General features: G+C 47.3%; 1 protein-coding gene across 1 annotated transcript in view; it reads right to left on the reverse strand.

The window, feature by feature from the left end:
* The window catches only part of ACTR1A (actin related protein 1A), a 187997-nt gene that overhangs the window by 20934 nt on the left and 149118 nt on the right, over nucleotides 1-17945 (reverse strand). The window contains exon 10 of the mRNA XM_086922690.1: nucleotides 6216-6256. Within this exon, the coding sequence (XP_086778816.1) occupies nucleotides 6216-6256 (41 nt within the window). The remainder of the gene's footprint in view (nucleotides 1-6215; nucleotides 6257-17945) is intronic.

Raw genomic sequence — 17945 nt, forward strand, 5'->3', positions numbered from 1 at the left:
CTACCAACGGCGTAGTGGGCGAAGTTGGGAAAAGAACCAATTGTTCTGCGATATTGTACTATTTTATTAAATCATTTGTAAAATGCCCTATTAAATAAGAGGGTCAGCTATCCGCCAAGCCATAGATGAATATCAATAACATCAACAGAGAGACAATAAACAGGAATCCAGGTGATCGCCAATTTCCGGCAGTGGAAGTACAATAGAACATTCCAGCTGTAAGTTAGTCTGTGGTCAGCCAAGTCTTCAGCAGCGGGTGGGATTTATGACATCCTCTGTCCTGCATGAGTTCCAACACAGTATTGATCTCTTTGACCTTTCCATTCTACGTGGGGGGGGGGGGGGGGGGGGGGGTTGGAGGCAAGAGGGATCACCCGAAGCGATTTATTTCATTCTTTATAAGTAATAACACATCTTATTTTCCACAATCTATCCAGGAGGAAGGATTCATGCAAAAAACCTGAAAATAAATTGTTCAAGTGACATTGAAATCAGATATGACTTCAGGAAGGAGGGACCTTATTACAATGAAAGACTGTGTAAGGTGCTTCAGTACCTAGAGCTAGGAGCTCATTCAAACTACTAGTAAATTGTTTGAGCAAAAGAAAAGCAATTTTACAAGTTATGTTTTGAAAATCTATCTCATGCATGGGTGCAAAAGGAGGACTCATTAACTTCGAATGTGTCCCTACAGTTAAGTGTTTAACAACAGTCAGCATTAGATTCAAAGATAGTAGGGTAAGCAAACCACCTTTAGCTCTACCATACCGCGACTTTGATGCTTCAAGATGGTAGCATACAAACCCATCGAAACTCGGTTTAGTAGAACACCAGATTTCTTGAAAACACAAGATATCATGTGACAAAAATCAAATCGGCCCACCCCAACATTTTTTCCTTAGATGCCCAACCAGCTATGTTCCAACTAACGATTGATATACCCCTCATATTGCAACAAGTGGACTGGTCTTAAGCAGTGAAACAATTAATACCATCCCATCTTTGCTCTACCTCGTCTAAACCCTCTTTTGCATTATCTGCACCTTTGGATCCTTGATCATTTGCCACCCTTTCTATGGTAGAGACAAGTGTGTGCCCACTATCAACCATTTTTAGATCAGCCTTCGGGGTTAGCTCCGGGTTTATACATTTTACACTTAATTCGTTCATCTGGTTATTAGGAATCACACACATGGGAGACCCCCTATCCTGTGTGTGTCAATCATTTGTATCCAGGGAACTCAGGGCTTGATATCTATTCTGTACAGGAACCTCGAAAATTGGGCGATGAATAGGTGTAAAAGTAGGTGTAAAAGGTCTACTTCTATTGTTAACAGGTGGTACTTTAATATGGTGACTGTAGAAGTAGCCAAGTGGGCGTACACATATACTGTTTTCATCATAGGTTAGAGAGGCCGCTCTTAACAATACTGTTGCGACGTGTTGGGGATGTTTAAAATTAACAATGACACAATCACCCCTACAAATCTTACTTTAATTGCCAATCCAATTTACCCTTCTAGTAGAAAGTATTTGATCAGAGTAGGTAATTGGGAACCCACATTGCTTATGCAACCAAGAAACTGTTTTATTTTTAAGAGATTTGTGTGATTATTGCTGAGGCTGAATCAGATTTAAATCAGAGGATGGTACGTTAGTTAAAACAACCACATAGGGTGCACAATCTGGTGGGAGATTAATAAAACGGCTTTTCTTTACTATTGTTTCCCCCATCTTACTTTCTGGAACTGTTATTACCTGTTCTTTCTGACGTATTGATGTCAGTGGGTCAGGCGTAGTTACTTTAGTTATGCTTAACCTTACATTATGTGACTTTGGTGCATCTTTACTAACTTCAGGGCCCTTATCAACCTTATCAACACCCCTACATCTTTCAGCCATACCAATGTGGGCATCCAGAAGTCCACCTAGTCTTAACACTTCTGCTGACATCAGATCAAGTTGATCTATTAAGGGTTTAATGATCTTTTCTAGCTTGTCCTCTATAATACTGGCTAAAAGATCAAGTTGCTCAGTGTTCAAATTTACTGTGCCATTTTTGTCCGTTAAATCCACAGCAGATGCGGTACTTTTGGGTGGTATTTCAACTTTTCTTTTGTTATGGTTCCCCCCACGTTTAAGTTGCACTTTCCTACAGGTCCTCAGTGCTCTAGGGGCCAGAGAGCGCTGTACTGGAGTGTCATGAGATGTATCCAATATGTCCTGATTGGGTGCTGGTAGAACTGGCACTTCCACGGTTAAATCATCAGGGTCACATCTATCATCCAGTGATAATGCCATCATTGGGGTAGGGGGTGTAGAAGATAAAGCAGGAGGGCTCCCCCGCCCTAGCGATTTTCTCCGCTCATGGTTAATTTTATTTACTACTTTCACTAAGTAGTTATCCAGCGTTCCTTTTTGTTTGAACATTGTTAGCACTAGCAGCGGATCCCGTTGTTTTTAAATATAAAGAGCTAGAGTTGCAGGAAACAGTACAAGTGTAGTTGATATCACCTCAGAAAGACCAATGGTGGTGCAGATCAGTTAGTCAATGAACAAGGTTAAAATAAATAAAAAAGTCTCACTTGGCATGTGTAGGTAATCTGTATGGCGACGACCAGGGGACCTTGCCCAGCCCAGCCTCGTCCTGCCCCGGACTGCCACAGACTGTCCCGGGTTTCTCCCAGCGCACCCCCGCGCGCGTCCCGCGACCCGGGGCTGCGAGTAGCTTTTGAAGCCTCCCGGCGTCTCCCTAGCACGCTGCCGTCATGCGCGCCGCAAGGGATGATAGGAGTAGTAGTCCGATGACTCGTGGCAGTGGTGGCTACTGCGGGACCCCCCGGTGCTGGATTCTCAGGTTGGTGTTCACGCTAGAAAGTTAGCAGTGTGCTAGCGTTTTCAGGTTTCTGCCGCTCCCGCTGTGGCTGTGAGTAGCTTTTTCATCTACCTAATCATCTGGAAGGATCAGGTGGCAGAATTTGAAGTGCTAGAGAGCAAAGAGGACTCTTGATCTCGTTCTGCTTTGTTTGTTCGTTCAGATAATACAGGATGGTGGTGTTGTTTGTGAGGAGAAGCCTCTTTGCATGTTTCTCTTTAAACACCATCACTCTATTAACTGTAGTATTGCTGGTAGGCTTGTCAGAATCCTTTGGTACCAATTCCTTAGACTTCTGGCAGCACTGATAAACCAGACTTTCATGAAGGAGCTTCATGTACAACCTGGATTTGCATACCAGGAAAAGACACTAAGCCATAAGACCAGACATTCGGACAGCATCCTGATTGTCTGAGATGCTGGTGGTTGAAGATTGAAATAATTGTGCTAAATGGAGTATGCCTTGAGGTGAAACTGAGGTGATTGTGTTTGGCCCCGACAATTCATGGACAACCGAGTGGTGATAAAAAAAACTAAAAACATTGCCATCACTGGTACTCTATGCCCATAACCTTGGGATAATTATGGATTAAGATCTTAAGCTGGAGACACACATGAACAACATGAGTCACAGGGTTTCGTTTGCTCCATGTATTAAGAAATATTCTATTCTTCAATCCTCCAGAAAGGGCTTGGTGCAAGTTTTATCTCTCACTTGGACTACTTTAACACATCGCTTTTGGGAGCCCCAAAATTCCTTTTGCAGCATCTCAAGCAATATGCAGCAACAAGACTGATTCTGTAATTAAAAGAAACATCCCTATATCAACACTCAGACATAAGATACATTGGCTTCCTGTGCACAAAAAAATGAGAGGTTTATTTAAAGCTCCGTCACAAAACTATTTCTATTATATGGTGATTACCCACAAAGAACCTCCCACAGCCAAACAAGAACTTAACACAAGTGCTCAAACAACCTAACCGTAAGAGATTTTTATAAAAATGTGTTTATCAGGGGAATTCCAGAGGGTAGATGCAAAATAGTTTTATTATTTAGAAGAGAGAGGAACAGCCACTGCTTGCTTTAATGGAATCTGGGAAATAACTGCAGAGTAATAAGTCAAGGATCTAAGAGGTCTTGGTGACTCTGGCTCGTGCTATTAAAAGCTCGGAAAGCAAAAAATAAGGCTCTGAATTGAACCCCTTTTTTTTTTAAATCGGAAGCCAATGAAGTTTTAATAGAGAGATAGACATAGACTGGTGTCTAGGCAGCCTGAGCAAGAAACGGGTTGCTGAATTCTGAACATTCTGCAGGCTTCTAGTGCCAATTGAGAGAGTCCCAGATATAGTCCATTTTCATAGTCCATGCGGGGTGCAATCAGGGCTTGTACTAGACTTTTCTTGTGGTTCTTAAAATGCCAAAACAACATGCTGCCAGTTTACTCACCTGAACTACAAATGACAGCTTGCTATAAAACCAGATTCCTAGATTTTCGATGGCCGATTTAGGCTGAGGCTCAAGGGTGGCTGTCTAGCACTCAGGAGTCCGGCAATTTGGAGTGTCACTGTGAGAAGGATGGGCGAAAAACGAATCTAGGAGGCCGGATGTGTCTCTCAATTTTGACATTTATTTTGAGGGAAGACCAATGAAACAAATGCAAACAGAAAGGCAGAGGAGAACGTAACAAACAAATATTTGAGGTTGTTGAAATGGACTCTTAGTTCTTCTCCTCCTCCTCTTTGCTTTAGATAAGCGCTTCCGTGATGGGACGTCCCCAGTTCACATGAAAGAAGACAAGGAGAACGAGTAAGTATGCCTAAAAGTATCTTGTTTGTAAGGCAAAGGGACCATCACCACACTCAGAGGTGATAGGGAGACCTCTTTTCTGGGGAAGGTTGTAGATTATTTACCCCCTTTCTCTATTAGGTTGTTTGTTTTCTTGAGCTCCTGTTGTGACCACTAGGATTTAGGGAAGGGAAAGTGCACAAGGAAAACAAGTGAAATTGTGTTCAGTCTATTCTCTTTTCCTATCTTGGTTGTTTGATACTGACCGGTCCCCTCTCGCTGTTTTTATAATGTCCCTATGAGTTTTCTTTTATATACTGCTCTTTCTTTCTTCTTTTGGGTAACCACACGTACACCAGTTAATTGGCATTTCTCGCAGGCCCAGTATCAGGCTCAAATCTCTCTAGGGAGTGACATCTCTTTCTGCTCTAAACCAACATCATTCCAACACAAACAATGAACAAAAAAAAATTCAAGATAAAATAAAAGAATCGGAGGGAAGGATCGCACTCCTCACTGGGTACTGCTGTTCCAGCGTTAGGGTAGTGCCGCTTCTTGCCCCCCCCCCTTTCTCAATACCCCACCGACTCGGTTTCTTCTTCCCGAACCTTTCGTTACACCTCCCCTCCTAAACACTTAACAGGGATGCCGCAACTCACCTGAGATGCAGTAGGGAGTCACACTTCACACTCCTATTTCTCCAATTCTATCTAAAGGATTTCTCAAAATGGTAGTCGGGCTGAACTAAGTCTCCAAGGCCTTGGAAGACATGATGGGTCTGAGGGCACTACCAAAGTCTTAAATATAATCCCATTGTTTTGTCAATGGCAAAGACATTCTAATCCTTTAGAGCTACCTCAAAGATACAGGACCTCAACAGATTTCTTGACATCTAACATACTGTGATGGAATATCTGGAAATAAATGCAGCCTTCTTACTGAGGATCACTCTCTCTTGGCAAAGCCAGATATGGCCAGTAAATGTTTATCTTTTACAGGAACTCATATCATGTTCTGCAGAAGCAATAATGACCATGCCGGGTCCTAGCCTTTCTGTGAGGTTAAAAGCTTCAAGGAATTGGCGTGCCACAGTAAAACCCATATATACAGCCCGCTGCACTTTCCTCTCTCCTCCACGCCTGTTATATTTCATCCATGAAGAACCTACCCTCTCAGGGTAGAGGTGGCCATCGACACACATGCTCTTCAGTCCCTCACAGATACCAGGCAGAAATGATGCAAAAAATTAATAATGGTCATTTGGTCACCATGGCAAGTACAGCACCTGAAAGGCATTTATGGTATATAAGTTGAAAGAAAGATCTAGCAGGCCTTGAGAAATTTCAACATATTGAACCATTAAAGAACACCTGCAGAATGTTTGAGTTACTATGATATGGAATATATATGTCAACAGATTATTACTATACGTGCCATTATAGTAAGGTATTCTGTAACTTCAAATAAACAATAAAACTTTGCATAAATATTGAAACAGCTATAACATTATTATTACAATATCAATAATTCAAGATACTACTCAATATTTACCCAATCCATGTCGAATATAATCTCTCTTGAGGAGCAGATATCTGAAATAAATTGTAATACATATATTAAATATTTGAAAGTAACTTTTAATTTCCATACACCTACACTTGGGTAATAATTTCTAAAATACATTTGTACCTTCTTCAGCTAATACACATTTCAACTTAATTCGTATAATGATTTTTCTCCGTACGTAGCCTCCCTCCTATTACCACCTGTATTTATTTGTTTATTTATTTTAAGGTTTTATAGAGCGGGAACATAGAGTAATACAGAAAAGACGGTTTTCACAGGAGACCAGTACATCGGAGATATTTACAGAATCTAAGGGCCATATGGTAGGCAGGGTGTCAAAAGGGTACTGTGCAATGGAGGGAGGGGGTGTTGGGTACTCTAGGGAAGGGTGAAACATGTACATCGGATCATTTTACAAATTAGAGGGTCAAACAATAGGCAGGATATCGCAGGGGCGCTTTACATTAGGAGACGGAAAAAGAAAACTATACAACAGGGTAATTTACAGGGTCGAGGATCATACATTAGGCAGGATATCACACGGTTACTAAGTCTCTCGGTGGCTGTGGAGCAGGTTTAGCCAAGGAATTTACCCATGAGGAAGGATTTAGCCTCTTTTTTGAAGCGTGCCAGGGAGGGGATTCTTTTGAAGTCGGGAGGGAAGGAGTTCCATATTCTTGGAGCAGTCCCGGTGAAAGCCCGATTGTAGTTTCTTTTTTTCTTAAAGCGTGCAGGCCGGAGTAGGAAGGCATTTGCCGATCGTGAGTTTCTGCTTCCTCCGGATATCACAAGATTCTGTGCTAGATACGCCGGGGAGTTAGAGTGTAAGGCCTTGTGCGTGATGCATGCCATCTTGAGGTGAATCCTAGCCTCGAGGGGAATCCAGTTCAACGCTTTCAGGTGAGGAGTGATGTGATCGAATTTTGTAGAGCCTGTAAGTAATCTGGCGGCTGCGTTGAGGCAGTCGTTTAAGGGTGCCAAAAAAACCTTGGGTAAACCGGAGAGGGTGGAGCAACCATATTCCAGCCGAGAGATAACTAATGATTGGACTACAAGTTTTAGGTCGGGAGCAGCTAGAAAGGGTTTCAGTTTCCATAGGTAGCTCAGGTGGAATCCGGCAGATTTGGCCATTGAGTTGTGGTCTCGCATGTTTAGGTTGTAATCCAAGGTAATTCCCAGCGATTTGGCTGAGTCCACAATGGTCGGGGACAATTTAAGGCTGTGATAGCTTTGATCCATGTCCGGATCTCAGAGTTGCTCTTGGGCGGGGAGATTAGAAGGAACTCAGTTTTATTAGCATTGAGTTTGAGTTGGTTGGAGGAGAGCCATCGGACGGTCAGCTTCAGGGCCTCATTCAAGGTGAGAATCTCCGCAAGAGATGAGATTTTTATGTAGATTTGAGTGTCATCAGTGTACATATGGAAGGAGATATTTGCAGTGCGAAGGACTTCGGCAAGGGGTTCTAAATAGAGATTAAAAAGGGTGGGGGGACAACGTTGATCCTTGAGGGACTCCCACCGTGACCACGGAGGGGGCGGAAAGTTCGCCATTGATTAGTAATCTCTGAGATCGGTTTTGGAGGTAGAAACTAAATCAATCGAGGACTGTGCCATCTAATCCCATCCTAAGTTTGAGGCGTTCAAGTAGCATATCGTGGTTGACAGTATCGAAGGCCGAGGATAGATCAAGGAGGATTAGGAGACCAGTTTTGTCTTGGTCAAGGGCTTGAAGAGCATCACCGACAATGTGGAGCATGGTGGTTTCAGTGCTATGTCTCGGTCAGAAGCCGGATTGGCAGTCATCGAGTAGATGGAAGTTGTTGATGTGGTGACTTAGCTGTATTTGAACACACTTATCCAGCACTTTAGCCAAGAGGGGAATGTTGGAAATTGGTCTAAAGTTATCTGGGGAGGCTGGGTCCAGCGACAGCTTTTTCAGAATGGGGAGGACTTGGCCTGCTTTCAGAGAGGTCTGGATTGATCCCTGCCGGAGAGAGGCGTTGATTATCGCAGTCCAGCAAGGAATAATTGATTTGGCAGTGGTCGCATTACAGTTAGATGGGAGCGGGTCGTTGAAATGGTTGTTCGGGTTCAAGGTGGAAAGGATATTTGCGACAGTCTTCATCGTATGGTGAGAATTCGGACCAGTGCGCTAGATTCTTGGGTGAGATCAGTGTCAGTAGGGATGGAGGAGGCGGAAGGTCAAGGTTCGGTGGCTGGGGGGGCGGGGGAGGGGGGGGTGAGGCAGCCTTGAGTTCGGTACCTAAGATTTTGATTTTGTTTGCGAAAAACGAGGAGAAATCCTCGGAGGAGATGAGAGACTTGGGTTTTTTTTCCGCTGTTTTGGACAGTTTGTTCGATTGGAGTTTAATCATCTCAAAGAGTTTGCATGGCCTGTTCTGGGCATTTCCTAGTTCCGGTCTGAAAAACTCTTTTTTTGAGTTGAGGATATTTTTGTTGTAAGCATTTCTGACCTGGCGAAGAAGTTTTAGGTGATCTGCCGATGGGTGCTGTCTCCAGATTCTTTCGGCTTGTCGGAGGGATCTCCTCTCGTCGTTGAGGGAACCTGTGAACCATGGGTTTCTAAATTTGACTTGAGGTCTTCTTAGTTTAAGAGGGGCTGGGTCATCCAAAATATTCGACATCGTAACAGAGTAGTAATCATTGAGGTCACTGACCGAGGTGATGTGTGGGTGGGGGGGGGGTCAGATTTGCAGCAGGTCTCGAGTTCATTTAGGTCTATGTCTCTGACCCAGCGTTTGGGAGCATTGGTTGTGGAGCCCATGTCTTGAGGGTGCCGGGTAGAAGGAAGCGCTGGCATGGTGGTCTACCAGTTGCAGGGGTCAGTGGATATGAGCTTGACAGTTTTCTTCTTAGAGATGATCCAGTTTAGAGTGGCCCCTTTCGAGTGGGTTGGGAGTGGGCAAGCTTGGGTCAGGGCTAGATCGGTCATGAGGTCTTTAATGGCGTTGACATGAGGATCCTTAAGGTCGTTCCAGTGCAGGTTGAAGTCACTGAGGAAGAGGTTTTTGGAGTTGGGGGAGTTCTTAGCCGTGATAATTTCCATGAGGTAGTCAGTGAATTGATCGGTATTGCCTGAGGGGTGGTAAAAAGTGTGCAGGTTGCATAGGTGTGTGGAGTTACTGCAGACTGAGTGGGCTAGATATTCGCAGGAATCAGTGGCATCCATTAGAAGCTCTGTGACAAGGAGGTTAGAGCGATAGATGCAGGCGATTCCGCCACCTTTTTTGTTAAGTGGTCTGTCTAGTCTGGCAATGCTAAAATTGCGCGGACTAAGAAGTCGAGGCATGGGGATGATGCATCATTAAGCCATGATTCAGTTAGGATGGCCAGGTCGGTGTTATTGTTCAGAATGAGAGCAGCGACATCGGCGGCATGCTTTACTGCAGAGCGGCAATTGATTAAGAGACCCGTCAGACCAGGGAGAGAGGTGGTAGCGGGAGTCGGGGCAGACAGGGGTACGGGTGCAAGATTGCTTCTGACCACCCTTCTATTACATAGGGGGGCCGATCTGTGTGGGTCGATAGCGACCGTGCAGATGGGTTGTGCGGCACCCGCGTCTGGTGGACAGGGAGAGATAGGGGCTGCATTGAGGTCCTTGAGAATATCCTGGATTTCCTTTTCAGTGAGGTCTAGGGAATTGGTTGTGACGAGGCAAAAGTTGTAGGAGCGGGCGAGGTCAAGGATTTCCTCCTGAGATAGACAGCTAGTGTGCTTGCGAGGGCAAAGATGCCTTAAGGATGTCGGTAGTGGGCGTTTGTGAAGCTCTGGGATGGGAGGGGGAGACAGCTGAGGCATGAGGTTTGCAAAGGAGAGTTCGGCGAGGTGGAGGAGATTTGTTAAGTCGAGGATGGAGGAGTGGAAGCTCTGAATTATTTTGGAGGCTCTGGAGTGCAGAGAGTGGATATATGTGGAGGGGAGGGTTAGTGGGTTAGGGTGGATTGTGCTAGGAGTCATGGTGGATTGTGCTAGGAGTCATGGAAGGGGAAGTTTGAGTGTTAGCGGCGCTGGCTTGACCTGTTACCTAGTGGCAGTACCAGTGCCTTCATCTATAGTAGTTTAATTGATTTTCGTGCAATCTGATACCACGCATGCTGCTGGTCATTGTACTCTCACACACCTTTTTCTGATGGGAGCACGCCCACTTCCAAGTTCCCGTCTTAGAACAAGGAGCCAATTTAGATTCTGTTTCCATCCAACGGCTAAGGAGTTGGTGGAAGAATATTAATGGGAGGGACAACAGACTAGGAGTAACAGAGTCCTTAGAGAGGTGAATTTATCAAGGCAGTATCAGTCACTTTAGGTTCAAGTGAATAGGGACCAGATGAAATAACCACTGGTCGCAAATTGCACCTACATACTAATCGGTCAGTTCAGAACATTCCCAATCAAAGTGGGACGTAATCTCACCTGTGTCATCAATAAGCATGTGGTAGGTCACAAATTGAGACCCCCTACAAATGAATGCCGTCAGAGAGATGGTTTGCTGAGGTTAGCAGACCACCATGCCTGTGATCGATTTTCAATAAAGTGCATAACTGTTAATTGTTTAAATGCAGGCCGTTTTCCTTAAAGGAAACTGGGGAAAAAACAATTTAAAAAAAAGTATTTAGTATAAGAGTGGACAGTGGTTCCCTGAACCACTGCCCACCTTCAAACATTTTTTTTTTTTTAACATTCCCAAAAGGAGAAGTGATTCCAATGGGCCCCTTCCCGTTTGAAAATTAGTTACCACTCCAACTCGTGACTCAGTAGCTTTTCAAGGTTTTGAGACTAGATTTTGTTTCCAAATATTGATACACTGCATTACAAATGAATCTATATTTGGAAAAAATGCCCTAAACACGCCACTTCCAGACAGCAATTCGTAATGCATTTCAAAACCCATTTAGCGATTTAGTAATCTATTAACCATATGCTTTATTGGTTTAGAACAGGTCTTTATGTCATTCAGCAGTTGCAAAGCCTCTGATTTAGTGAATTGCAGGGTTTGCGACTGCTAAATGTTTTCGTCCCTCTGGCCATACCTTCCTCAACCTCCTGATCAAATACTGCATTGTTTCATGAGGAAGCCTTAATAGTTCGATACCTACATATGGCATGAATACATGCTTTTATAAAGCTGCTAAAGCTTTCTTTGTTCTGGTGAGCTGGCGTGGAACTCTGGACATAGTACCTAGCCTGTGACAAATATACTACTAGCAGATACAGGTTATAATCCATTTAGCAATGGTGATTGTATATACAGTTTGGCCAGCACTGTTCCCTCCAAAATTGACAGCTGGTATGTAACTGTGAAATGCATAACTCTTGTACAGGTTAAAAAGTGAGCTTATCATGCAACTGGAATTTGTTTAACAATTTGGGGAAAAGCCCCCCCCTGCACCCGACTCACTCGGCGCGTGGTGCTGCTGTGCCGCGGGGCCCCTGGGGCGCGGGGACCGGCGGCGGACAGCGGCGGCCACTGACTGCGAGCGTAGACTGCACCCGGAACAGCGCGGTCCGGTGACTCGGCTCGCTATTAACGAGACGGCGGTGGAGCCAGGTCTGGGGGTAAAATTTTGTCATCGAGCGCTGCTCCCTCCCGCGGGCCGGACGCAGAGCCCTACACAGCGTGTGGCGCATGGAGGGATAAGCGCTATTCAGAGGACGACGAGAAGAGCGACTCCCCGGCGGGCACTCCACCGAGGTCCTCCACGGGCTGGATGGTACGCCTCCGACACTCCAGGTGCTCCAGAGGGAGCGGAAACCAGAGCAACTGGGGATCCAAACCTGACATAGAAGCTTCCCTGGTGGCAAGGAGGGGGCAGGCCGAGTCACTTCAAGTGGGGACATGTAGTGAACAAAACAACAGCCACACGACACTCACCCCCCCCCCCCCTCTAGGAGGTACACCCGGACTGACGGCTGCGACTGGAAAAGGTATAAACGTGCTGGGAACAGCATCAGGAATACTTTCGTCCATCTACAACAAGTCGCAGACGCAAATAGAGATCACGCCGGTATCACAGCCGGTCCCACTGCGAGGGCCGCCATGGGGAAACGAGATCGGATCCCTAAACCAACGAAGCAAGGCCCCATGGACAACTTTGCGACATCAAGACCAAACGCGGCCAGCGGCCGGAAACGCCTGGACCGCTAACCGAAACGGCAATGCTCCTGGCAGCCATCCAGGCATCTAGAAGTGATATCCAGGAATCGCGGGCGGCACTGGAGGTAAAAATCGGAGAAGTGGGCTCCGAGATAACGTTGCTACGCCAGGACTTTCGCAATTTAACAGAGAGAGTAACAGTGGCCGAGAATAGAGTCACAGATAATGAGGCATCGATCACAGCGTTAAAGAAGGACATGGCAGAGCTACAGGCCTCCCATCGCCACCTGCAATGGAAGGTGGATGATGCCGAAAATAGATCCCCTCGCAACAACCTCCGCTTTGTGGGTTTTAGAGAAGGACTTGAGGGGAGGGATGTGGCCTCCTTCCTCCATGCGTGGCTAAAGACTACCTTCCCTGCAGCTCAGTTCTCTACATGTTTCGTTATTGAGAGGGCGCACAGGGCGCTGATGGCCAAACCGCCGGAGGGCGCGAGACCAAGACCGGTCATCGCGAGATTCCTGAACTATGCTGACAGAGACTTAATCCTTAGAGAAGCCAGGAAACTGGGGGAGATCCGCTTCGAAAATGCCGCGATTATGATCTTCCCAGACTATAGCCAAGAAGTGTCAAAACAACGCCGCTCCTTCGACTCAGTGAAGATGAAATTACGTGCCTTGAAATTAGACTACATGCTTCTTTTCCCGGCGAAACTTAAAGTTATCTATAAAGAAAAAATAATTTTCTTCACGTGTCCGGAAGACGCCTGGCACTGGCTTGAGGAACGCCCTATTTTGAACAGTAGGGAGGCAGCGGGAAGAGACGCCATTGACAGATCGCTGAGGGAAAGGACGCGATGGGAACAGCCGAAACCACAAAGACGAAGGTCTGGAAAGATCAAAGGACGTAAAGCAGCAACGCCCTATCAGACCCGAGGTACCAGCGGGTGGATAGGGGGCAGATCGACGTCCCCGAGTAAAAACTCTGTGACGGGCTCCAGGTTCAGCAGCCTACGGAACGGTATCCGCTCGGAGGGCGACGAGGAAGAGGACTCGGAGGGGCGTGAATCCGGAGGAGACGGAGAGAACAGTCGTGCCGAATCAGTCCACCCCCTGGTCGCCGAAATACAGCTACTGGAACAGGACTCATCGGGTCTGGGTCCCGCGGCGGACACTCAGGACTCGCACTCATGAACATGAACTCCCGGGGGACACTGAGATAGCAGCCCGGTGCCGGGAACACGCAAGTTGGCACGCCTTCCTATGTTATTTTTCTTGTTCTTACAGTTGTTTGGTGTATGATGGGAGGGAAATGTGGGAGGACGACAGGCCTTCTCCCGCGGATGGTTAGGTCCCTGGAAGGGACGCGACTGGAAGGGGAGGGAGGTGGGGTGGGGGAGGTAGGGAAGAAATGGTTTTTCTGCAAATGTGAGTTGGGGGATCAGGGGAGTTGGGGAGGGAGGGGGGAACAAGTTGAGAAACAGCGACTACATGCCATTGCGCACCTTACACTACATCACCTCGGGAGCCCCACTTGGAAATACGGAGGGAACACACAATGGCAGACCCACTAGATCACACCCACACTGGTGACACAGGCGTCACAATATTATCTTGGAATGTGAATGGCCTTGGGTCAAAGATCAAACAAGGCCTAGTAAATGCATATCTTAAAAGGCTAGCTCCGGACATTATCTTACTCCAGGAAACCCACCTAAGAGGCACTCAGTGCGCTTTTATAGCAAGAGGCAGACACGTGGTGCTAGCGCACTCAGGTTACACGGCAGATTCCAGGGGGGCTGCAATCCTCGTTAAAAAATCCACACCGTTCACTATCACTCGTACATGGCTGGACCCGCAGGGGACTTATGCGGGAGTACAGGGAACATGGAGGAGGCGCAGGTACACAATCGTCTCAGTCTATGCCCCCCCAAAACTGCAGGCACGCACCCTCACTGCGGTCACTGCTATCCTTCTAGACACGGCAGACACGATTCAGATAGTGGGGGGGGACTTCAATGATGTGATGTGTGCCACAAGAGACAGATCGGGGACCCCACATACAGCAGGACAAGGCACGGCGCTGGCCCGACAGATGCACACTTTGGGCCTCACAGATGTCTGGAGATGGCTCCACCCTACACAGGAGACCTACTCCTTCTACTACGGGGCCCACAGGGTCTTTTCCAGACTGGATTATATATTTACTTCCAGGCAAGAAATCACGGTCAATGACTTAGCGGAATACAAAGCACGGGGAATCTCAGACCACTCCCCCCTGTATGTACACTTGGGACAAGGGAGGAGGGAAAAGACCATGGAATGGCGCCTAGCGGCCTGGGACCTGCAAACACCTGATCTATTGAAGGGTATTAGAGCAGACATAAAGGTGTATGTGGCTGAGAATGAGGGTTCAGTTGAATCAGGGATCACACTCTGGGAAGCATTGAAGCCAGTCCTCAGGGATCGTATAAAAAGCAGGTTGGGGGCGGCCAGGAGGGATTTACAACATACGGTTACTAGTGAGGAGGTCTCGATCTTAGCCCTCAAAGCAGAATATCACCATGGGAAGGAAGAAAAAATACTTAGGAAACTGCTAGACACACAAAGACACTATAGAGAACTTGTCACTGGGGAAGCACGCACACAGGCATTGGCGACACTCCACCGCCTATACGACGTGGGTGATAAATCTGGTAAACTTTTAGCATGGCTGAGCAAGAGAGAAAGGGCGGCACGTTGGGTTGACAGGATTGAAGTGACGGGGAACAGACCAGCCTGTACGGACGAGGCTATAGCAGAGGCCTTTGCAACGTATTATGAAGACTTTTATAGAGCTAGAGATCTGGGTGGCGAGGTTGAAGCAAGCCACTATTTGTGCGACATGGAGGTCCCAACACTGTCCCAAGAGGACGCTACGGACCTGGAAGCAGAGATTACACTAGAGGAAATAGCAGAGGCAATAGCGTCCCTGAAGCCGGGGAAGACGCCGGGACCCAACGGCTTCCCAGCGGAATTTTTCAAACGTACGGCGGACCTGCTGCAACGCCATATAAAAAAGCTGTTTGTTGAGGCATTCCAAACGGCGAGCCTGCCACCTGATCTGGCCACGGCCACAATTGTCCCAATATACAAGGAGGGTTAACTCAGAGACATATGTCCCGCCTACCGCCCGATTTCTCTCCTCAATATGGAGACGAAGATTCTGGCCACTGTCCTTGCTAGACGCCTGCGGAGGGTAATTTCTGATTTAGTGCATGCGGATCAGTCCGGGTTCCTTCCAGACAGGGCAACCAAATTGAACCTCCGCCGCACACATAACTGGCTGCAGGAAGTCCGAGAGAGGAGCGAGCCCCACTGGTTCCTCTCGTTGGATGCAGAAAAGGCCTTCGATGCAGTTCACTGGCCCTTCTTGTTTGAGAGGTTACGGCGGTTTGGCTTTGGCCCTAAGTTTTTACAATGGATTAGACTCCTATACTCTGCCCCAAAGGCACGAGTGCGAGTAAATGGACGGCTGTCACGCGAATTCCACATTAACAGAGGAACACGTCAGGGGTGCCCACTGTCCCCCCTCCTTTTCACATTAACGATAGAAATACTAGCGATCCGGATTCAACAGAACCAGGGAATTAGGGGGTTCACCTGGGGAGACTCGGAGGCTACCCAAGAAAAAATTTCACTATATGCGGATGACGTCCTGCTGTTTGTGACGGAACCGGATGCCAAAATCCCGGTCCTGTTCAAAGAGTTGGATGACTTCGGCGCGAGAGCTGGTCATACTATTAATTGGCATAAATCGATTCTATATGACCCACAGGGCCGAGAGCGAAGGGATTGCCTACCGGAACTCCTCATTCACACCACAGAGGGATTCCAGTATTTGGGGGTGTACATAACGCTAGACAGGACACTTTCCCTTAATAACAATGTGACCCGAATCATGGCAAGTGCGAAGTCAGAAATGGACCGGTGGAGGCAGCTCCCGCTCACCCTATTGGGGCGTGCAGCACTATATAAAATGGTTCTGCTACCAAAGTTCCTCTATGCACTGCAAAACGAATATTACCCGCTGCCTCCTACAACCTTGACTAAAATTCACGCAGATCTGCGAACATTCTTATGGCTGGGGAAACACCCGAGAGTGGCCTTAGCCACACTGCAACGCCACCAGTACAGTGGTGGGATCTCCCTTCCCAACCTAGAGGCTTACTATTGGGCAGAACACCTTACCCCGATAAATGAATGGTTGCATGCAGCAATAGATCACCCTACTTATGCGCTAGAAAGATCGAAATGGTCTCATACCAACGTTCTGTACTACCTATACGGAGGTCTAGGGGGGAGACACCTTCTGCCGGCTACTAGGATCACGTTGACTGCATGGCACAGGGCGACCAAACGCATGGGATGGGACAAGAGGCCCACCCGACAGACGCCACTATGGCACTGTAAGTGGTTGGGTGAACTTAAAAAACTGACAGGCTTTAGACGGTGGGATGGCATCGGCCTTTCGACCATAGGGGACGTGATTGCCAGGGGAGAACTGAAAACATTCCACGCCTTACAGGGGGACTTTGGCCTACATAACACTCAGTATTACAGATACACACAGCTAAGGCACGCCTGGAGGGCACAGAACATCGTTCTGGCAGACATCCCAGAATACGCTCCGTTGGAGGGTAGGTTACTGCAGGAGCAAATAGGGAGGGGAGCAGTGTCCCTCACGTACAGAACGCTGACCAACAATACATTAGGAAACCTACAAGACTTGTGAAACAAACGGGAGGCAGACACGGGGGAGATGGAAGACCTGGACTGGGAGATGGTTCTTATGCACCCGCGTGAGGTTGTGATTAAATCTAGACTCCGTCTCATACAGCTGAAGGTGTTACACAGAGCCTACTACGATAGGGTGCGCCTGTACAAAATGGGGAAGGTCATGGACACGGCGTGCCTTAGGTGCCACCAGCCAGAGGGAAACTTCTACCACACACTTTGGGGCTGTAAAATCATACAGGCATACTGGGAGGACATATTTGTGGAATTAGAGGAGGTCCTGGAAACTACTCTACCACGTGACCCAAAGCTAGCTCTGTTGGGGTTGACGACCGAAGTCGACTTGGCCCGCCCCTTGATCATATTCCTAGTGCTGGCCTTGGTGGTGGCCAAGAGAGACATTGCACGACACTGGGGAGCGGCCGAACCGCCAGACTTAGAGGAATGGAGGAGAGGGCTCGACCTCTATATGGCGGCTGAGAGAGTGACATATAAAGCCAGGGGATGCCCCAAAAAGTTCCGGAGAGTGTGGACAAAGTGGAGGCAATATCACGGACTAGAGTGAACTCACAGGGGATCTGACGGAGAGCGCTGTTAAACTTGATGATTGATACACGCCTAATGGTGGAGACGGAGGATGGAACTGTTAAATGTCTTACTGTAGAACCCAGTTTTGGTCCGGTGGATAAAATTTCATCAGGAAAGGATGGGCAGACCCCGGGGTGGGGGGGGGGGGAGGGGGGGAGGGGTTTGGGGGCACATGGCAGGAGCTGTTTTTAGGGGTTGTTTTTTCTCATTTATTTGCATACGTAATATGCGTTAGTTTGAA

The sequence above is a fragment of the Lissotriton vulgaris genome, chromosome 5 (assembly GCF_964263255.1).
Source record: "Lissotriton vulgaris chromosome 5, aLisVul1.2, whole genome shotgun sequence".
Taxonomy (NCBI): Eukaryota; Metazoa; Chordata; class Amphibia; order Caudata; family Salamandridae; genus Lissotriton; species Lissotriton vulgaris.